Raw genomic sequence first — 23220 nt, 5'->3', positions numbered from 1 at the left:
TGGCTGCAAATAGACATGCATGATTAACAACTATGCACGAACAGCCCTGGACATGCATAAAAAATCCTAAAATCCACAGGGGGAGAATCTGACTTTTAGGAAACTTCCTTAGTTTAACCATCCTGCAATAACGCTATAACAACGCTATGTGAGAAAGGCTGCAAAAACGCTGGAACAGCGTTAGAATTCAGCAGCCGAGCTGTCCTCCCCCAAACCCCTATTGGACAGCCACAGTAAGAGAGGGACTAGGAGGGTTCCTTTCAAGAACTATCTTCGGCCCAATCTCCCTGTGCAAATGAGCAGAGCTTTGGGGATTTCTGGCTTTGCATTCCATAATGCCGCAGAGACTGAACGCCTTACAAAGCCTGACTGCAGCAAATTCCACACAATGGAGCTCCTCTTTTCCCTCCCTCCCTGACTCCCTCTCTGACTCCCTCTCTCTCTCACTCACTCAGCCCACTGTTGTAAGCCATCAAATGTCACAAAATAGAGAAGATAAAGGGAGAAAATGAAGGAGGGTTTGAGAGAAAAAAGGTCACCCTCTGATTCCTGCTCGACTACCAGGTCATTAAATCAACCCAGTGGGGCTCTAGGACTGCACTAGGAAGGCTCCTAAATGTAAAGTCGCAAATCAAGACCATCTTATACAGATGGCAGGTTGTAGTATGCTGCACAGTTCAACTTCCACCCCACCCCCATTGAACCCACCCACCAGGAACCTCCAGCTTCACTCATCGTGTGGACACTCATTCAACCTCTAACCAGTCTGTCTTGTCACAGTCCATTCAGATCAACCAGCAGCTGCTCCTGTAAGCTACCACCTTTCTGCTGAAGATCCGGGTGAAAAACTAAACTACTTATTGATTCTCCAAAATACGATGCAAAACCTTTGACGTGAAATTCATTCTGATCGCCTGTGAGAGTGAACCAAAGGCCGAGCCTTCACATTTCATCGCCGGCCTTTACCCTTAATGTTATTACAAGTCTACTACAGAACAGAGTTTCACAAGGGTTTGTTTGTAGTAATATCGTTAAAAACACCACATCCACCAAGGTGTGAGAGTAAAAACACCAAGAAAGGAGCCCATTTGAATACTAAACATTTCATAAAGAGGCAACCTAGGCCATAACAAGCCACTTTATGAGCTAGCACATTGACACATTTACAACGGGCAGATTCCCCGTTGCCATGGCCTTGCCCATGTGTTTATAATCAGGGTTCACTTTCACAATGTTTAACAAATTTCTGCTGTGGATGCCAGACCATGTGACAACACACAGAAACAAACATACATACATAAATAACAAGAGGCCATTCGTGAGGTTCCAGACAAGACATTAACAATGAAAGAACCAAAAAGGAAAGTCAATAACAATCCCGTATGCACTGCGGTATGTCACATAAACATTGTCCACATAAACCTCACAATTGCAAGACAAGCTGTAGTCTTGTGCAATGTTCCCTCAAAGAAAATGTGTCACTGAGCAAATGTCAGGTCTGCTGAGCGCAAACTTGAACGTTGTGAAAATTCTGGCACGAGTTTACTGTGAACACTGAGGCTGTACCCGCTTCAAGTTAGTTTTAACAGTGGTCAAGTAGGCTACTGTGGCTATTTGATCATAATGTAGGCCTGCCAGAGTGGCCTAACATCAAAAACAATGGAGAAAATGCATCCCATAACATTTTAATATGGAAATAGCTGTTCTATCATTCAGCCTACAGTAGCAGCCAATGTGTGGTGATTCAATGTTGGCCTACATTCCATGAGACTTTTGAAAAAAAACATGCTGGGCTTGACATTAACCTGTTTATCCACTTGTCCTTCAGACATGAACATGTTGTTGTGTTGTTTGATGCAAGAAACCACTTTACAAAATAAAATGCATAATTATTCCCCTACCATTATTACAAAGAATCAGACAAATGATGCTACCCTCTGCCTATTGGCTACTTAGCTTATTCAAGACCGTCTCAAAATACAACACTGCCCCTTAAAGACAAAAAAATGCTATTTACCTGACTTGCTTTTCAAAGGTGTCTAGAAATGCACATGTTTTGTGCTCCTGTAGGAAGCAACCCCTCCCCCATTGCTGACTACAAATGATCTATAACTGGGCTAATAACTCACTAACTAGCAAAGGATATTAACAAATGTACAAACGTGCACACGTGGCTACATGTAGCTCTGGCTTTGATCTCAAAACAAGTGCATCTACTGACGACCGCTCATGCTGTAAAAACAGTCCAGTTCAAAGTGAATGGCAATGGTCTATTTGCATATAGGCTTACTGCATCTCTGATTGGTTATGGCACACCGGTCTGTGTAGAGTACGGCCCTGAGTCACGCCTGTCAATGCAATAGAAACCTACTCCGATGCGTTCTGCCTACAACAAAATCTCTTGCATAGTTCGTTTTGTTTCGGTATGTTGCATTGAAAGTGGCTAATATTGCGTTGATTCGATCACAATTCCCACAGTAAAGGGAAACGTTGATAGTGTTAACTAACGGGGAAAACTCTAGAAAGTTGAGTTGAGCCCCCATTCTCTGCTTGGGCTGATATTTCTTCTGCCCAGCTGTCCCTTGGGAGCTGTGTGCCTGCGAGCAGCTTAAAGGGAACATTGGTCTTGTGTCTTTGTAGCTTAAAATGTGTCTTTACACAGCGTTAGCAAGCGGAAGAGTTAGCATCAACAACCGTGGGCCTGTGCGAGAGGATTCAGGAGAGCAGTTGACAAAATAGAGCTGACAATCCCAGAGCAGGAGTACAGCAGTATCGTCACAAAGAGGAAGGGCAGTAATTTACTATTATACCTCAAACAGAGAGTCCTCTGAGACAACAGCTGAAAAATAAATGTGGACCATCAAAGATGGGAGGGAAAAAAGACGTCCACCTTAATCTGAAAGAAAACCACTGAGAGTAAAAACAAAAGTAAAAATGGTAGCACAGATTACGGTGTACTTTGGGGAAAAATACCTTATTCCCCTTTTCCCATGGGAAGAGACACATTTAGAGATATAAGATAGTTATCTCACAGAAGCCACTGACTTTTTGAGAGCCTTGAGTGATTGGGCCAGGGTCCCTAAGTTCATTCGAGATTGACATTAGTAGAGAAACAAGCATTTGGGCACACACTGGGCAGGCTGACTAGGCTCAGAACATTTAGACACAGATGCCACATTAGAACTGGGATCAGTCGGGGCTCCAGCCCCAGCTCCAGCTCCGGCCTCAGCCCCAGCTCCAGCCCCAGCTCCAGCTAGGCCTCTTATGGGAGACACAGGCATCTGACACAATGCTGCCTGCCCTGCACTAACCAACCATAATGTCAAAATCCATCACAGGAGAGAGCTACAAAGGGCTTGATATAGGGACTAGGGAGAGAGAAAGAGAGGGGGATAGAATAAGAGAAAAACGGGGAGAGTGAACGAGAGGGAGAAAGTAAGAGAGAATACTGTGAATGAAGAGAGAAAAAGAGATGTGGAGAGAGAACATGGGCAAACGTGGTAGATTGAGAGACAGAGAAAGGAGAAAGAGAGTTTGAGGAGATGCTTTCAAACAATAACAAAATACCTTCCCACAGCTCTGAGGAACCTTTAAGTGGAACATCTGACGGCCTTGCTCTATGCTGATGAGGAGGAATTTCCACATCAGAGATGGCACACTGCCAGGTCAGCACGAGGAATGCAAAGCCCAGACCTTCAGGGCCTAGCCAGCCAGCAGCATGTCCCCAAATTAACCTCTATATACAATACCCCCTGTCTCTAACACCTGTTTCATTAACAACCCAGTCACCTCTGCCCCCCAGCCCTCACAGCCAGCAATCAGCTGACCCCAAGGTCGGAGGGGCCAGTGTTTTGGTCCTGGGGCTGTGGCTGAAATGAGTGAAGCTATGAGAAAGGGATTAAATCAAAATGTTGTATTTTTAGCCTCCATAAGGGTCAATAAAGCCACTATAAAGTACACACAAAAATACACACTAAATTGTATCCTTCAAAGGAGCTACTGACTACTGTCTAATGAGGCTTAATGTGATCTGCAACTTCATATTCAGGGAGACAAATATTCCCCGCATTCAAGCATTCCTTCAAAAGAGTGCTCGAGTTCTGTTGAAAGGTGCCTTGCAGCCCTGAAGGCCAGGGTTGTGTGCACAATTTACAGTGGAATAATGGAAAGGCAGGGAGAGTCTCAGAGGCTAGCTGAGCTGCATTCATGTTCCGACAAGACTGAGCACAGGCAGGCAGAGAAAAGCGACAGGTGGCTGCTTAGTTCAAACCCCAGCGAGCATGAAAAACTTGTCAAACTGACACATTATTTGCCCTCCGCAGCACTCCTCTGAACAACACTCAACAGTGACAGATTCAGAGGAGTCCAAAGGAGGGAAGAAGAAGAAGGGGATCAGCACACCAAACCATAAAACAGTTCCCATGGCAGAGGGGAGGTTGACGTGTCCTGGGCATCTTGCAGAGTCGGCAGGGAGGGCAGTGTTCTGTGGCTGTAGGTCTGGCCCATTGACTCCCTTTGAGGTTGGCCTGGAAGCTTGCATACGTACAGTACCAGTCAAAAGTTTGGACACACCCACTCATTCCAGGATTTATCTTTATTTTGACTCTTTTCTACATTGTAGAATAATAGTAAAGACATCAAAACTATGAAATAACACATATGGAATCCTTTAGTAACCAAACAAGTATTAAACAAATGAAAACATATTTTATATGTTCAAAAAAAAACTTGAATGAGTAGGTGTGTCCAAACTTTTGACTGGTAGTGTCACGGCCGTCGTATGAATTGGACCAAAATGCAGCGGGAATGTGAATACTCATCTTCTTTAATGAAGGAAAACGTAAACACTTAACAAACCAACAAACATCGACGAGAAACAGTCCTGTCAGGTGCAACAAACACTAAACAGGAAGCAACTACCCACAAATCCCATAGAAAAAAAACACCCCTCTTAAATAGGACCTTCCATTAGAAGCAACGAGGAGCAGCTGCTTCCAATTGAAGGTCAACCCAATAAACACCACATAGAAATAGACATACTAGAACTAACATAGAAATAGACTAACAAGAACATAGCCCAACAAACCCCGAAACGCTCTAAACAAACACCCCCTGCCACGCCCTGACCAAACTACAATAACGAACAACCTCTTTTACTGGTCAGGACGTGACAGGTAGTGTATGTTAGGGAGGCTAATTATGTGCATGCTGTGCCCGTTTGTCCTTTGTGTCCAGCTTCCTGCCTGAAGGTCTTTATTTGCACAGATGCATGCAGGTTTCGGAAACGTGTCAAAATCACATGGGTCAATTAAAAACAAAGAGGGCACATATTCCAGAGATTGGAGTGTTTTGGAGTTTCAGAGCTTCTGTCTGGCTGTGAATTCTGTCTGGCTGTTCGCTGGCACTTTCAGTATTTAGCTGCCGCCAGTGGACCTATCAGGACGCATCAAAGAAGTGCAGAAGTGCCACTACTGCTGAAGGCACCAGGGTCACAAACTGTGCTTCCATTCATCTGAGACATATTTAAACCACAGTTTGACCCTCTAACACAGACCCATGCCTGCCTACTGACCCTTTCATCTGGTTCTCCAAGAAGCCAATGACACATCCATGACAATACTATCTCGCAACATGCTGAATAGATAATATAATAACAGCCTATAGGAGGAGGTCAGAGACCTGGCAGTGTGGAGCCAATATAACAACCTCTCCCTCAACGTGATCAAGACAAAGGAGATGATTGTGGACTACAGGAAAAGGAGGGCCGAGCACGCCCCCATTCTCTTCAACAGGGCTGTAGTGGAGCAGGTTGAGAGCTTCAAGTTCCTTGATGTCCACATCAACAACGAACTGTCATGGTCCAAAGACACCATGACAGTCGTGAAGAGGGCATGACAATGCCTATTCCCCCTCAGAAGACTAAAATAATGTGGCATCGGTCATCAGATCCTCAAAAAGTTATACAGCTGCACCATCGATAGCATCCTGACTGGTTGCATCACCGCCTGGTATGGCACCTGCTCGGCCTCCGACCGCTAGGCACTACAGAGGGTAGTGCGTACGGCCCAGTACATCACTGGGGCCAAGCTTCCTGCCATCCAGGACCTCTATACCAGGCGGTGTCAGAGGAAGGCTCTAAAAATTGCCAAAGACTCCAGCCACCCTAGTCATAGACTGTTCTCTCTGCTTTCGCATGGCAAGCGGTACCGGAGCGCCAAGTCTAGGTCCAAAAGGCTTCTTAACAGCTTCTACCCCCAAGCCATAAGACTCCTGAACAGCTAACTAAACTGCTACCCAGACTATCTGCATTGACCCCTCCCCCCATTTTTACATTGCTACTCTCTGTTTATTATCTATGCATAGTCACTTTACCTCTACCTACATGCACATATTACCTCAATTACTGTGGCTCTTTAATATTTTTGTTGTTGTTGTATTTATTGTTTACTTCAGTTTATTTAGTAAACACTTTCTTAACACTTATTTTTTCTTAAAACAGCATTGTTGGTTGGGCTTGTAAGTAAGCATTTCACTGTATGGTCTACACCTGTTGTATTCAGCACATGTGACAAATAAAATTTGATTTGAAATAAACTAAGCCATTTTGGTCAAGGGCCATCCACTTGCAGTCCAACAGGCTTAATTAAGCAAGCGCTTGGAGGAAAGGTCATCCCAAGGTGCAGTTTCTCACAAAGCTCACATGCGGAGAACTATATTAGGCTTTACAATACCCCATGTGATCCAACAACGTCAGTTCAGATTTATATTTGGTTGAGTTGTCAACTAACGTGAAATCAACGTGAAATGAAACTAAAATGTCACCCTGTCATTGGATTTAGGTTAAACCTTGGGTGAAAGAAATATGAAATTCCCTTATGTTGATTACTTTTTGCAAAGTGTTCCACGTTGATTCAACTTCATCACATTACATTTTTCTGTGGCTGACTTCGATAGCTGTCTAACTCCCCAAACATCGATCAGTAGGCCTAGCTGTCACTGGTAGACGTCAAAGGTGTCTTGGATCTTTACTAAGGCACGTCCCTTCCAAAGGCTATGCACCGACAATGCTCTTAGGTCCAACGAAGCCTTTGACCTGTTTTCCGTACTGTGGGTAGCCTATAGGCTGAAAAAAAGTTATTGTTTTTCTTTAGTGAGTCAACTGAATAAACGAATGCTAGACAGATAACGGATAAGCATACGTATAAGATAAGCCTACAAAACTAACTCGATGTGATGAGGAACTTAAAAACGATCAAAACTCCCAGACTCCATCATTGCAACTTTGAATAGGCAACCAGAATGGTGGTCTGGTCCCAAAGATGATAGTACCTCTTCTCATCTTGCTTTCTCAACTGTGGTTTACATACGGAAATATTAGATAACGTCTAACTGTTTAAATTATTATACACCAAACATAAGAGATCGTATAACCATCTCAAAGCGCTTGGGTTGATGTGACTCCTCCAGAAATCAGTGCATTCATTCCGTTCCCTCCATAGCCTACTAACTTTTCCCGTTAGATACGACGTGATGTTACTTACAGGATGGTTGTCGACGGAGCAACAGCGGGTACGGTTTCCAGGTTTAAATGCATACATCTCACGGTAGTGCGAAAACATAAACACCGACTTGGACAAGAATATACAGGCTGCGGGCCACTGGCGACCAAAATCAGTGCTACCGCGACTACAAAAGGGGATACGACTTGACCCGTCGACAGCGCCATTGCTAGGGAGTCAGCAGCGCAGAGAACACACCGCCAGCAACCCCTCTTGCCGAAACTAACATCGGCTGAGTTATAGTAAAGCTAGGGGACTCAGCTGACTGAGAGAGAGAAAGAGAGACAAAGAGAGAGGGAGAGAGCGAGAGAGAGAGAGAACTAGGGCAGTGTTACAAATTATGTTGGACAGGGGAGAAACTCCTGGTCAATAAAATGATACTTTGTAGCCTAATAAACCAGTGGTACATAAAGTTAAGCAATACTAATAATGATGTAATAAATAAAAAAAACGTGTAAATTGCTTATTCAGATGTTATTCCCATGGAACCTGGAAATTATGCCCTAAAATGTTGCCAGTTTGTCTCTGGCTGGGTGGAATGCACTCTATTGGTGTGCCTATTCTGAGCCAAATATGCAAACAGATTGTCATAACATGATATGGTTTGGGACGTTATAATGGTTTAGGACGTTATAACGATTTAGGACGTTCTAATGGTTTAGGATGCAGGTAAAAACGTTTGTCCAAGAAATATGACGTTATACAGTGCTCTGTGCTGCTCTCTGCTGGTTTTCGTGTGGATTGACAATGGTACTTGTTACAGTACTTGTAACTAAAACACCCACTCCACTTTATAGCCATCAAAATAAACGTCAAATTTACCACATAGCGTAAAGTGAATCCCAAGAAAGCTTTAGTCTTATTGCAAAACATCTGAGCATTGTTGAGGAATAAAACAACTCAGCGATTCTCTTGTGTATTGAAAAAACCCATGTGAACGAATGCAGCCTTTAGCTTAATGGGTTCCAAGAACGGTGGGTTTTGAGCATGAACAAGGATGACCAAGGATGATGACTAGACATCAAAGCTTACAGGCCTGTGGCAACACAATTTTTCTTTATTCAGAGTAAGATGTGTCAACATCCAGCATGACAAAATTTTTACAAAGTTCACAATTTAAAAATGAAATATCACAGCAACTTGTGATCTCACACATTTATAGCAAAATTAAAATGTCAACAAATCCATGCTGTGTAGTACAAAAATAAATTAAACTTCAGTTCCACAGATAGCACAATAGTTTATACAAAATCCTGTCTTCGTTCATGAATACTTAAATCAACCTCAAAATGAATAAGATAGAATAAATAAACTCTGATGAATTCACAATAATTTATATGAAAATTCAGCATACTAATATGTGACACCTTTTGTGTCCCCTATGTAAATATTCACAGATAACTTTTTTCAAATGTGATTTTATGTACCAACGGTAGATGAGCAGCCGGTTTGTGCTTTAAATCCCTTTCCATTGTACTGATAATGAGAATTAATTCAAGAACTGATACTAACTAGTACTCTACTGAAAGCATTACTATATTGGCAAAAAGCTGCAGACACGATGCTGTGGAGAAAGGCATATGCAGCCATTGACAAAGGAGCCCTAAAAGAGGGCGTAAAAGTACAATAGATGAGATCAGTTGAACAACAAGCACCTTTGCATTAGCTCTTAAAAGGCAAATTCTCAACATGGTCGCTAACAACTAATAACACAACAGAAAGAGGGGCCGCATACAGACATGAAACTGCATCCCCCCCGATTCAGAGTAAAAAAAAAAAGAGAATCAATTTACTTCTTTTTTTTTACCTTTAATTGATTGACTATTTAATTTGTACAGTGATTAGATATAAAGTGCTGCTGGGGATTATTTAGTACTCATATAACATACCAAAATGAAATAGCATCATTGTTTAACATTTGATAATACAATATTAGTGGTATGGTTATAATCATAATTTCTGATTCAAATCCCTGTAGTCTCCTTCAGTGGAACGAATTCATCACCTAGTGGCTTCAAGCAGTTATTTGCTCCAATCGTGTTTCAAAGGAACACCTGGAAATTGCACACCGCCACATGTTAGGATAGTATCTGTAGGACAAGTGCAAATAGTCTACTGGCACATAAGTGGGGACAATGGCCCTGTAAGTCCCGCTCTTTCTCATACTCTAGTATAAATACTCTTTACAAAACTCTTGTTACTCTCCGCTTAGGCTCTCAGGTACTGCTTACGTTTCTGTAGAAACATCAAAACATGGAAACAAAGGTGTCCTTGTGCAAAATTTTATGTAAAGAAAGAGGAACTCGTAAAGCATCTTTCATCTTTAAAACTGAATGTTCAACTTAAATACTTTTTTGTATTGAAAGGTTTATATAACATTTTATATTTGACATATAGTGAAAAGATTAATTTGTTTCCCCCCTATGTTTATAAACAGGTAATTGCATATACCCCCCCCCCCCAATTAGTTTTTTCATCCCATACCTATTACAAACATATGATTTAGATATACATTGCTGAGACATTGCCCGATTCTAGCAACAGAAGTTTTGACATTTGAACCAGAACTAATACTAAATGCTAGAATGATGCCTTGATACTCTATTTCCATTATACATCACATTGTTGCTGATTGAATGACAATGGGTATCTACCAACACAAAAGATCAAGAGTGAATAGTCCTTTTCAAGACAATGGGATTTCCACCATTGGGTTTCCGTGTCATGATGTTTACAATAAAACTATAACATTCATACAAACATCAAGTCCGTTTCTTTCCATACTCGTTTCCAACACCTATTAAAAATGTCCCCACCTACAGCTACCAACCTTTAAAAAAGGTTTCAAAAAAAGTACTTTGCCACCAAGTCTTGCTATTCAACAATCTGCACACGAGAAGAAGAAAAAACATCTTTAGAATTCCAAAATCATCCATTGAGGAAAAGATCATTGAAAAGTCGCTGCCTCCTTGCAGTTCCCTCTTGATTTTTGTTTTGTTTTCACTGTCCAGAGCAGCTTTTTCATCTAAAATCTTCATCATCGAGCATTAAAAATAACCAAAGTCCTATGTTAATCATCTTACTGTTCAGAAATATACACAAAAAATGTGCATACACGAGCAGCTAGAAACATTACATCACACTAGTTCAGCTCATACAGTATGAAAACGTACAAAATGTGAATGTCTTCAAAAACTATTCTGCCACTTACTTTTTTTTCTTCAAAGCAAGACAAAAAAAAAAAATCATTATGAAGTTTTCTAAGCATAACATTTCTTTTTTTTGAAGATCAAAAATCTATATCTAACACTGTATGATAAGTTACAGCAGCAAACTATGAGGCATCGTCCTATCATGTCACTTCTAGTTCTTTCCTGTGGATGTTGTTTTCCTTCACTCCTCTTTGAGAAGAAGCTCTGGCGTTTGCTGGGCTAGCGGGCTGGGCTACACTTGGATTCCTTGCACCGCTTGTTTGATGTTTTCCAGCAGGGCTTTGTTCTCAGGGCTCTGGTACTGCTCCTGGTTGGTGTACATATCTGTTAGCGTGGTCACGTAAGCATCAAAGTTCTGATCGCTGATCGGCTCCTGTGAAACATTTCAACAACACCAGAATTAGGTGAGATCATAAGAAAAAGAGGTGAAAAAGAGAGAACAGAAGACAGGCCTAAAAAAAACTCTAAAGTCATCCTTTGAGGAGCTTAGCCTTACAAATAGTTTTTTTTAACCAACATGTTTTACCACAGATAAAACCACTTGAAACGAACTATTCTCTGAACTAGGCCTTTTCATATTTAAATGCTCTAAAAAGGATAGTGATCGAAATAAGGTGTCTTGCAACAGGTTAAAGGCTGAGAGGTGGTGGTTTTACACAAAGATGATCCACACAGAGTAAGATGTCATGCAGCGATGTCCACATTGGGAAAATAGGGTCATGCTGCAGTGTCAATACGCATTGTATGTACATGCACTTTGCAACCAACAAGGGCACTTTGCTTTTACTAAAAAAAGCTTTTTCCATTCAAACAGATGATCATTGCTGGTTAGAACATTTGGAAAAAAGGGACATTCAGGAATGGAAGTGATTCAGGATTTTTTTTTTTAAATCGCATCAAGAGATGTAAGATGACTGGGAAAAAGACATGGTCTCCTGAATTAAAAACAGATGGACATGGGAAAGACATTAGGAGGACATGAATGGGAGAGATTCTGAACCAGACAGATTACTAACTCTACTGATTATTAGGGTGGCCATATGAGGAAATAAAGAGCAGGATTAACAGAAAGAAAAGCAGTGTTAGAGTAAGAATATGATGAATGATTGTCTTACTATCTGATGCATCTGTAAGCAGCTGTTATTTCTAATGGGAGCCTCTTTGTATGCAAGCGGTTTCTATGGGGGGAAAGGTTAGTTACTGTTAGTTGGTGCCTAGTTACTGGTACTCTCTCAAACAATCACTAGATGGTAGCATTTTAGCTGCAGTACCAACAGCACATCTAACAAAATGTAACTTTGAAAGAAATAAAGGCAAGACATAGCAAAGCATACAGTACAAGAATACATATGTGGCAGCGAATTGGGCCTGCAACTGAATCCAGCTCACAACATAGTCAGAATGATCGTAGCATCTGGAATGATATCTCATTGTGTTCATACACAAAGGTTACACATTTTTAGATGAAGAGATATCGTTTAAAAAATGATTTAACTGTGATAAATGGCAGCATTATGGCTTATAAGAAAATGGCAAAATGGCAATTTGTGAATAACACGGGCATCAGTCATAGTTTTTGGACCAGTGCTATTTTGTCCTTCTTTTTCTAAAGACTATAGGGAAATTTTATTATGGATCCTTATTGAGAAAGGCTGTTTTTGGCATGCCCTAAAATACTTTTAGCCCTACAGTAAAAACAGACCTGCAATTATAGCATCACATGTACTGTACTATGAAAATCCATGATAGATCAACAAGTTAGTTTGTTGAATTTGGAAACATAATATAGCCTGTAGCTACAGACAGAGTCAAAATGGCGGAGACTAAGATTCCATTGCACTGAAAACAGGCAGGTACAGAAGATAGCAATATTTTATAAACATCTTTGTTTAAGACTGCCTCTCCAATCTGTCTATATGTTGGATATCAGACAACATTATCAGCAGGCTGTTGTTTGGTCACCATTGTAAGTCTCTGCATGTAGAAATGGACCCCTAATTCATAACACAAGCCTCATATACAGTGCCTTCGGAAAGTATTCAGACCACTTGACTTTTCCAAATTTTGTTAGGTTACAGTCTTATTCTAAAATGGATTACACAGTTTTTTTTCTCATCAATCTACACACGATACCCCATAATGACAAAGCAAGAACTCGTTTTTAGACTGAAATATCACAATTACATAAGTATTCAGATCCTTTACTCAGTACTTTGTTGAAGCACCTTTGGCAGCGATTACAGCCTCAAGTCTTCTTGGGTATGAAGCTACACGCTTGGCGCACCTTTATTTGGAGAGTTTCTCCCATTCTTCTCTGCAGATCCTCTCAAGCTCTGTCAGATTGGATGGGGAGTGATGCTGCACAGCTATTTTCAGGTCTCTTCAGAGTTGTTCGATCGGGTTCTAGTCCGGGCTCTGGCTGGGCCACTCAATGACATTTAGACTTCTCCCAAAGCCACTCCTGCGTTATCTTGGCTGTGTGCTTAGGGTTGTTGTCCTGTTGGAAGGTGAAGCTTTACCCCAGTCGGAGTTCCTGAGCACTCTGAAGCAGGTTTTCATCAAGGATCTCTCTGTACTTTGCTCCGTTCATCTTTGCCTCGATCCTGACTATTTTCCCAGTCCCTGCCGCTGAAAAAAATCCCCACAGCATGATGCTGCCACCACCATGCTTCACCGTAGGGATGGTGCCAGGTTTCCTCTAGACGTGATGCTTGGCATTCAGGCCAAACAGTTCAATCTTGGTTTCATCAGAACAAATAATCTTGTTTCTCATGGTCTGAGAGTCCTTTAGGTGCCTTTTGGCAAACTCCAAGCGGACTGTCATGTACCTTTTACTGAGGAGTGACTTCCGTCTGGCCCTTCTACCATAAAGGCCTGATTGGTAGAGTGCTGCAGAGATGGTTGTCCTTCTGGAGTGTTCTCCCATCTCCAAAGAGGGACTGTAGAGCTCTGTCAGAGTGACCATTGGGTTCTTGGTCACCTCCCTGACCAAGGCCTTTCTCCCCCAATTGCTCGGTTTGGCTGTTCGGCCAGCTCTAGGAAGAGTCTTGGTGGTTCCAAACTTCTTCCATTTAAGAATGATAGAGGCCACTGTGTTCTTGGGGACCTTCAATGTTGCATAAATGTTTTTATACCCTTCCCCAGATCTGTTCTTCAACACAATACTGTCTTGGAGGTCTACGGACAATTCCTTTGATCTCATGGCTTGGTTTTTGCTCTGAGGTGCACTGTAAACTGTGGGATCTTATATAGACAGGTGTGTGCCTTTCCAAATCATGTCCAATCAATTGAATTTACCACAGGTGGACACCAATGAAGTTGTAGAAACCTCTCAAGGATGATCAATGGAAACAGAATGCACCTGAGCTCAATTTCGAGTCTTATAGAAAAGGGTCTGAATACTTATGAAAATAAGGTATTTCTGTTTTTTGTTTTTAATTAGCAACATTTAAAAAAAAAACTATTTTAGCTTTGTCATTATTGGGTATTGTGTGTAGATTGCTGAGGAAATGTTAGAATAAGGCTGTAACGTAACAAAATGTGTAAAAAGTCAAGGGGTCTGAATACCTTCCGAAGGCGCTGTTAAACTTCCCCATTTCGGTTTGGCTAAAATTAGCAATAACCTATTTTTCATTCATCTAGGCTTTAAGCCCCAGCTCAACTCAGCATGCACAAACTGGGTCCTTAAGGGCTTCACAGAAATGCAAATAATGAATAGGGAAATACTGTACATAGATGAGTATATAAATGAATCAATTCATATGCTACAGTTTGTTTGCTTATAGGAACTTGCCAGGCTGTTGTTCTTGGTGTTCCCTTACCATATGAGGGAGCTGGATATTAGCTAAACTGTTAATCAGTGTCTGGCTGAGACCTGCCAGCTCATGCAGGAGAGATTCATTTTGCTGTTCAATCACCTTGTTTTCTTCCTCTATTGACTTCAGATTAGACTCCATTGTGGTAATCTAGGGAAGGGAGGGAGTGTGAGAGAAGAAGAGGGTTACGGGTAAAGGTGGTGGTTTTTACCTGTGGTTGTTACAGCGGAGCACACAGGGTGCAGTTCACATACCACGGGCAGCGGCACACCTCAGACACGCCACAACCCACGGTTGATTGGCTGGCGTGCAGCCATGTCTATGGCATCATCACACGGAGAGATGGATGTAACCGCAACAGAGCAACATATGTGAAGAGCAATGGGCAAGCATGGACAGATGCAATTCAACACACTGACAATCACACAAATGTGCTTAACATTCTGTGGGGTATATTCCAACACATGCTTCAAACTCAATTTTAGCACAAATATGCCGTCCCACTGAGCACAGACGTCATTTCAACGTCTAGTTTTGATTTACATTTGGTTGAGTTGTCAACTAATGTAAATTCAACATGAAATCAACAAAACCTTTTACTATGTCATTGGTTTTAGGTGAAAAGTTGTGAAAAGAAATAGACACAATTCCCTTACATTGGTGACTTTTTGCAAATCCAATCAGTTTTCCACGTTGATCCAACGTCATCATGTAGATTTTTTAATTAATGACGTGGAAACAATGTTGATTCAACCAGTTTTTGCTCAGAGGGATGTGCCTCCAATGCACTGTTGTGCTCAAATGTTTGAGGTCCAAAAGTCTACTACAGGTTAGAATACAGCCTGTATTTCCAAAGTGAGATCAAATTTGCATGCATTATCAAAAAGGCAAACTGTATTTGAACATATTGTGAAGCTCTTTCCATTCCTTCCTTCCTGGATTTGAAAGGAGTGTTTGATACATTCTTGATATTGAATTTTAGCTTCTGCAGATCACATACACACATAGTTATACTAGCTGTGAAGCTGCTGCCCCTGTTCTCTTTCTAATGGAGCTGTAGGATGTTTTTGTGGACTGGGTGTTCCTCTTTATTGGCTGGGAGTGATTATGCTCTCTCTATTTTTCAATGTTTGGCACGCAGGGGGCCCCAGAGGAAAAGTGCTTTATAATTAGGAATGCCCCACTTTGTTAAACCGCATTCTCCCAGATGTGAGATATGCTAGGATGTGTCTCACTGATGGTAGATCATGTACGACGATTGGACAGATTTTTTCCAAACTGGAGTCCCTTTTCTTGTGAGTGCTTTAGCGGAGGGTAGATTAATTTAGGTGTAAGCTGTGCTACAAATACACACTTAGAGTCTAGGAGCACTGACGATAGCAGAATGGTGTGCCACAATGGGCAGAAACTGAACGGTAAGCATGAAATGAGTCAAATATTCAAGTCAACAAATGGCGTGGTACTAGTACTGATTTACCTGTGTTCTAAGTTTGATCATATCTGCCTCCACTTGTGAATTGGATTCACTTAAATCTTTGATTTCTTCATCCAGCTGTTTAATCTCTTCCTCATTCTCGATTCCTTCAAAAGATAATACAGTGAACAATTATTAGATAACTGCCACCCACTCCAAGCCCAACAAAATACCTCAAATAATCTGCCTGGTGGGTGAATGAGAGTGTGATAGAAGCAGAGGGTTGCACATTCCGTCACAATATTGTTTTGAACATTCATTTTAGGACTGATGCCCGACTGAGCATTCTACTCCAAGCACTGCCAACTGGAGCATTAAAAGTGCATTACAGTGGCTTGGAAATAGAATGACACACAACCTTATGGAATAATCCTTGGATAGCTTTCAGAATTCATTGATAAAATGACCCACATGGAAAACTAAAGGCACAGAAACCGTAAATATCTAGGTAACAGGAAATACATTCATTTCCATGACAGAATGAAAAAGTAATGTTGCACTGATCAACGTAGATAGTTTCAAATACATGCAACTTAAAAGTTACATACTGTATCACGGACTTTTGATTTGAAATCTTTTGGACATCAGAGCAACCTTGAGGGAATCTTATTTGAGTCAGAAAAGAATGTTCATATGATCGGGAAGATCTACAAAACCTTGCAGAAAGCATATCCAACTAACAATCTCTTAGAAAAAAATATAAATGATTGGAACCAAGATTTAAAAAGAACTTATGTTGGCACAATATGGTGCGAAAGTTGGAGCATAACTAACAACTAACATAACTAACAGTTAATGAAAATGTACGCTTTATCCAGTATGAACTAATGTACAGAATTTATTATACAAGAGACAAAATTCACAATTTCTACAGCACAACAGCAGAGTCATGTCTCAAGTCTAAAACTAATAATGACTCAATAATCCATGCTTTCTGGGAAGGCTATAAAGTTCGGATATTGTGGGCGGAGCTAGAAAGTTGACTGTCAGAAGTATTACAATGTAAACTTACTTTTAATAAATCTGTCTGCGTATTTCAAACATGACATATGGGAGGGTAGTGAGATACACAATGGGCTGGATGATTATTTTCTCATCACAATTTGTTTTTAAACGTTTAGTAAAAACTATCAATCATTGCGCCATCTTTGACACATGGCAAATTTCAAATGATATATTATTGAAATATTGAAATAGCATGGGCGACTGAGAAAAACTAATTGGTACAATTTAAGAACAAGTGACCAACAATAATGCAGGCACTAGGGATGGGGGTGTGAACATGCAGGTCTGGGCATAGGAGATGTGGTCATTGTTTGTGGGTGTCTGTGAGTTGTCGTTTGTATGTATACATTTTTTTTTTCTGGAATGTAGAAACAATTCTGAAAGAAAAAAATATGTGATAAAAAATTTTTTTAAATCTAAAGAAGGCAAATAATTAGTGGGACAACCTTTTGTCATAATTTTTATGTTGCCAGATTAACTTAGATTAGATGCATTATAACATTAGCTACGTATCTTAAATTGAGAGGAGACCACCGGATTTTTAGCTAGCTAACATTAGCATTTCAAGCTATTTTTGACTAACTTTGCTAGCTAATGACAACATTGCCATCTGTCTAAAGTAAATTTGATGACATGATGTTGATTGCAAAGTTGTTTCCAACTAAATGTTTGCCTACTTTAGCAATGTCATCTATTTTAGACAAACAGTCATTAACCCCATTTCTACTTTTGGGCATCAATATGTCTGCAGCATCTGTAGAACGTTGACAACAATGGCAACGACATGACCAAATGACGGAGGTGCAACTCTTAGATGTTGTAAAGACACAGATAGAACAATGAGGTTTACTTATAAAAATCTTTGGTAAAGAGGTCAATTGAACTCGACAAAAACAATGGAATTGCCATGAAAACGCGTGAGGGAAAGGGCCGTGGGGGAAAGATCTCAAGTGACCCTCACTGGCCACCAGCAAAATGTGTCTACATTTAGGCTATTGTTTATTTGTGTATTTCACAATATGTTGAGGTAAAAATATAATGCTTGTATGGATATCAACCAATCAACTTCATTACAGTTAAAAACAACTTTGACAACAATCAACGATTTCTGAATGCTAGCTATGCTAACCAGCTTATACGAAGGGGAATTAGCATTTAGCAGTCACTTCTTCTAAACCTGAAAAGGGACAACTTCTCATGTAATGCAACAAATCTGTGAGCCTGTTACACTACATAAATAATGACAGATTTTACTAATATCCACTTTGTAAGAACAGATTTGTTGAATGTGCGCCAATCTGGTCATTGGAACATCAGCGTTCCATTGACTCCTTTACCGCATCTATGAATAGCCTAATTGTCACAGGCGAGCTTGCTAGCTCAGAGGCTGTATGGATTTCTGTGATTGCTGTATGGCAATCCTGGACACTTTGTTTCAGATTGGGATTCGATTTAGGAGTTCATTACACATACACACTCCTGATTGGCTCTTTATATTAGATTGTGATTCCACTCAGAAGCTCATTACACATGCACTCTCCTGATTGGCTCCATTGTGTGTATGACAGTCATTACCATTGCTGGTGCGCTGTTTTATTGTTAGCATTTCAGACAGTCCAGACAGTCTGGCTTTTTTCATGGCAGACGTGGCACGCGGACAGCCTGACAAACTAGGGGAACAGATGAGAAAATAGTTACACACAAATAGTACATATTTTATTTAGACACACACGCACAACCTGACTGGATAGGTGAAAGCATTGGCTCCACGACATAGCTTTCACAAAGCCTGTAATGTCAGATCAGTGAATATATCAGGGAAGGGATAAAGAGAGGATGCATTATGGAATATTGATTCAGGACCCAGACCCACCTCCGGTGCGTGAGGAAGCTCCCACTGACGTGGCCTGAGCCGTCACAGCCTGGGGTGGGACAGGACATTCCGTCTGTCTTCCCAGCCTTCCATGTGAACTGGGAGCCGTTCATGTAGCCGTCCTTCTGCCGCTTAGCAGCTAGGGGGCAGCCTGACGCACTGCGGTGAGACGCGTACTTCCCCGTCACGTGACCCTGACCATCACAGCCCGGGACCGGACACCTGTTGATGGCAGAGGGATGCTGTGGTTATTCTAATAACCAGGGACTGGAGTTTCTTTCTGACAAGATCCCAGAGTTTTTCCTGATCAGGATAAATTGTCAGGAAGAATTGTGTAATTACATAGTTATTGCAATGCCACATGGTCTATGTAATGTAAAGTTGGACACATAGTTTCATGGGTGCCTAAATTTATTGAAATATCATTACAGAATTGAATGCAGTTTGCTTCGAGTACCAGTATGCATAATGGGAGAAAATAAAGTACATACAGTTGAAGTCGGAAGTTTACATACACTTATATTGGAGTCATTAAAACTCATTTTTCAACCACTCCACAAATGTCTTGTTAACAAACTATAGTTTTGGCAAGTCGGTTAGGACATCTACTTTGTGCATGACACAAGTAATCTTTCCAACAATTGTTTAGAGACATATTATTTCACTTATAATTCACTGTATCACAATTCTAGTGGGTCAGAAGTTTACATACACTAAGTTTACTGTGCCTTTAAACAGCTTGGAAAATTCCAGAAAATGATGTTATGGCTTTAGAAGCTTCTGATAGGCTAATTGACATCATTTGAGTCAATTGGAGGTGTACCTGTGGATGTATTTCAAGGCCTACCTTCAAACTCAGTGCCTATTTGCTTGACATCATGGGAAAATCAAAAGAAATCAGCCAAGACCTCAGGAAACAAATTGCAGACCTCCACAAGTCTGGTTCATCCTTGCGAGCAATTTCCAAACGCCTGAAGGTACCACATTCATCTGTACAAACAATAGTACGCAAGTATACACACCATGGGACCACGCAGCCGTCATACCGCTCAGGAAGGAAATGCGTTCTGTCTCCTAGAGATAAACATACTTTCCTGCGAAAAGTGCAAATCAATCCCAGAACAACAGCAAAGGACCTGGTGAAGATGCTGGAGGAAACAGGTTCAAAAGTATCTATATCCACAGTAAAACAAGTCTTATATTGACACAAAGGCCGCTCAGCAAGGAAGAAGCCACTGCTCCAAAATCGGCATAAAAAAACAGACTATGGTTTGCAACACATGGGGACAAAGATCGTACTTTTTGGAGAAATGTCCTCTGATCTGATGAAACAAAAATAGAACTGTTTGGCCATAATGACCATTGTTATGTTTGGAAGAAAAAGGGGGAGGCTTGCAAGCCGAAGAACACCGTCCAAACCGTGAAGCGCGGAGGAGGCAGAATCATTTTGTGGGGGTGCTTTGCTGCAGGAGGGACTGGTGCACTTCACAAAATAGATGGCATCATGAGGAAGGACAATTATGTGGATATATTGAAGCAACATCTCAAGACATCAGTCAGGAAGTTAAAGCTTGGTCGCAAATGGGTCTTCCAAATGGACAATGACACCAAGCATACTTCCAACGTTGTGGCAAAATGGCTTAAGGACAACAAAGTCAAGGTATTGGAGTGGCCATCACAAAGCCCTGACCTTAATCCTATAGAAGATTTGTGGGCAGAACTGAAAAAGCTTGTGCGAGCAAGGAGGACTACAAACCTGACTCAGTTACACCAGCTCTGTCAGGAGGAGTGGGCCACAATTCATCCAATTTATTGTGGGAAGCTTGTACAAGGCTACCCAAAACATTTGACCCTAGTTAAACCATTTAAAGGCAATGCTACCAAATACTAATTGAGTGTATGTAAACTTCTGACCCACTGGGAATGTGATGAAAGAAATAAAAGCTGAATAATTCATTCTCTCTACTATTATACTATTTCACATTCTTAAAATAAAGTGGTGATCATAACTGACCTAAAACAGGGAATTTATTAAATGTCAGGAATTGTGAAAAACTGAGTTTAAATGTATTTGCCTAAGGTGTATGTAAACCTCCGACTTCAACTGTATATATAATCACTCCAACTTAAATATAAATAAAAACACCTTAAATCTGGTCTAATCTGTCCCTATGGCAGTTTATCGCAGTGACACAGATTAAAGTAAGTCAACGTTAAATCAGCAGTCAGCACTATGGCTAATCAGATGCAGTGAAGCTGCAAATGTTTCAACACATCATATTTCCCCAATGGATTATGGTTATAACTCCCCTTGGTTTTATTAATCTATCAATCAGGCTTATTCTATTTCCAGAAACAGTCAGAATCTCTTCCCCTTCCCTGAAATAACGCAGAAAAAACTGGTCCAAACCGCAACACAGTTCCAAATGCTTTCAGAAAGTCCTAGAACTTTTCTCCACCAGGCAGTGCTTATTTTAGGCTGTTTTAGTGGAGATAGATGTTTCGGAATGCATCCTTGCCTCTTTGGGCTTGGCTGACCGTGTGAGACAGACAGACTGACGCACGGACAGGACAGGGCGTTGGTTTCCTCTCAGCACCACAGAGAAATCGATGGGAGGATTTAGGTAGAATCCAGATCAATCTCTGTCTCAGCTAGTGATCTCTGTATCTCTATGTGATGCCAACACAGCAGATCCCTATGCAGGACAGCCCTCCTTCTAAAACCATGGTAGGCTGGGGGTTTCCCAGCTCTGTTTCAATCTAATCTGTTAAAATGTTGTGTTAAGAACACTAAGAGTCGGTTAAGGGCATCAAATGTCATTGGTTAAGGGCATCTAGAAAATGGGTGAGCTCTGTAGTTCCCTGAATCTTTGAGAGGTGTTTGGGAACACTCAAACATTGGGAGACCATGTCTCATTCATGGCAGGCTAACTCTACCTGATGGGCTCCTGGTCCTCCTTGTCCTCTTTACTGTGTGTGATCTTGATCCCACTCTTCCTGGCCCGAGGACACCCTGATAGACTGCAGAGGAAAGGCAACCACGTCAATGACAGATATTACAGACAAAGAGAACTCTGACCCAGGCTGAGAGGTTTATGTCCAGTCTAGTGCCTGTGTGATGAACTACAGGTGTGTGTGTGTGTGTGTGTGTGTGTGTGTGTGTGTGTGTGTGTGTGTGTGTGTGTGTGTGTGTGTGTGTGTGTGTGTGTGTGTGTGTCTGTGTATTTACCTTCTGTGTGATGAACTACAGGTGTGTGTGTGTGTGTATTTACCTTCTGTGTGATGCGTAGTTGCCAGTATTATGCCCAGAACCATCGCACCCCGGTGTCGGGCACCTGGGACAGAAAGCACAGCGAATCAGGGCCTACAGTAATCAACAGGTCTTGAGGGACACACTCAAAAACACACCCATTCTGTACCACATCTATAATGTATTTCACCGTAACAGTCAGTGGAGTGTATTAGCTTTGTCTGAGGAACTAAAACCTGTTTGATAAATTATACCTTTTTCACAATATATCAAAAAAAGAGGAAAGAAAAATAAGAATGAAACATCTCACGCCTTACTTGAGCTCTTGTGAGTTGGTGGCCATCATACTTCGAATGCTTTTGTCAGCTAAAGGACAGCCAGAGAGACTGAAAGATACCAGGACAACGTTAGTGAGGCAAACAAGTACCCACCGCTGATGACAGAGACACATACTGTACAACATGTATATACTGTAGACGCACACACACACACACACACACACACACACACACACACACACACACACACACACACACTGACACAGACACTGACACTGACACACAGACTGGAATTGCAAGAAAGCCATGATGCGAGTGCAGGGGGGAATTTGGGTCAGTAATTAAAAAATATTAACTCTGAGTGATAGCCTGTGTGGAACACAAAGCTTTTGTTTACATGCTCTGTACGTTCATTGGCTAGATTCCTTGACACAATTATTGAGTATCTGGTAGGCCTATGTCAACCATGATGATACTGTACTTGGACTCAAAAGGTTAACTGTAATCATACTCAAAAGGTCAACACAGAGATTTGCATTCTGGCTGCATTAGTCTGACAGCATAGTCGAGGTAAGCTGAAAACAATAAATCCAAGAGACTTATTCCACCAGGAGAAAATTAAGTCACACCTTCTATGTGACACGTAATCGGCAGTCACGTGACCTCTCCCGTCACACCCAGGTGTTGGGCATCTGTCACCAGAGAAATAGACACAATGAAACCATAACGAGAGGAACATAAAATAAAGACATAG

At 41.2% G+C, this 23220-nt stretch overlaps 2 protein-coding genes across 4 annotated transcripts in view; both read right to left on the bottom strand.

Annotated features, from left to right (window-relative positions):
• pxdn (peroxidasin) overlaps positions 1 to 7833 on the bottom strand; it is a 76874-nt gene extending 69041 nt beyond the window's left edge. Inside the window, exon 1 of one of the 2 annotated variants that reach the window (XM_029713828.1) lies at positions 7542 to 7833. In XM_029713828.1, the coding sequence (XP_029569688.1) occupies positions 7542 to 7726 (185 nt within the window). In that variant the 5' untranslated portion in view covers positions 7727 to 7833. The remainder of the gene's footprint in view (positions 1 to 7541) is intronic. The other variant, XM_029713827.1, reaches the window with a different exon arrangement.
• Positions 7834 to 8593: 760 nt separating this feature from the next.
• The window catches only part of LOC115162486 (myelin transcription factor 1-like protein), a 111897-nt gene continuing 97270 nt past the window's right edge, over positions 8594 to 23220 (bottom strand). For both annotated transcript variants that reach the window (XM_029713825.1, XM_029713826.1), the window contains exons 15-23: positions 22506 to 22574; positions 22211 to 22273; positions 21876 to 21959; positions 18939 to 19160; positions 18641 to 18735; positions 16064 to 16167; positions 14593 to 14736; positions 11887 to 11949; positions 8594 to 11144 (exon numbers count right to left, since the gene is read on the bottom strand). In XM_029713825.1, coding sequence (XP_029569685.1) covers positions 11004 to 11144; positions 11887 to 11949; positions 14593 to 14736; positions 16064 to 16167; positions 18641 to 18735; positions 18939 to 19160; positions 21876 to 21959; positions 22211 to 22273; positions 22506 to 22574 — 985 coding nt within the window. In that variant the 3' untranslated portion in view covers positions 8594 to 11003. The remainder of the gene's footprint in view (positions 11145 to 11886; positions 11950 to 14592; positions 14737 to 16063; positions 16168 to 18640; positions 18736 to 18938; positions 19161 to 21875; positions 21960 to 22210; positions 22274 to 22505; positions 22575 to 23220) is intronic.

This window comes from Salmo trutta, chromosome 25, assembly GCF_901001165.1.
Source record: "Salmo trutta chromosome 25, fSalTru1.1, whole genome shotgun sequence".
Taxonomy (NCBI): Eukaryota; Metazoa; Chordata; class Actinopteri; order Salmoniformes; family Salmonidae; genus Salmo; species Salmo trutta.
The sequence above is the reverse complement of the archived record's forward strand: the minus strand, read 5'-3'. Positions and strand labels throughout refer to the sequence as shown.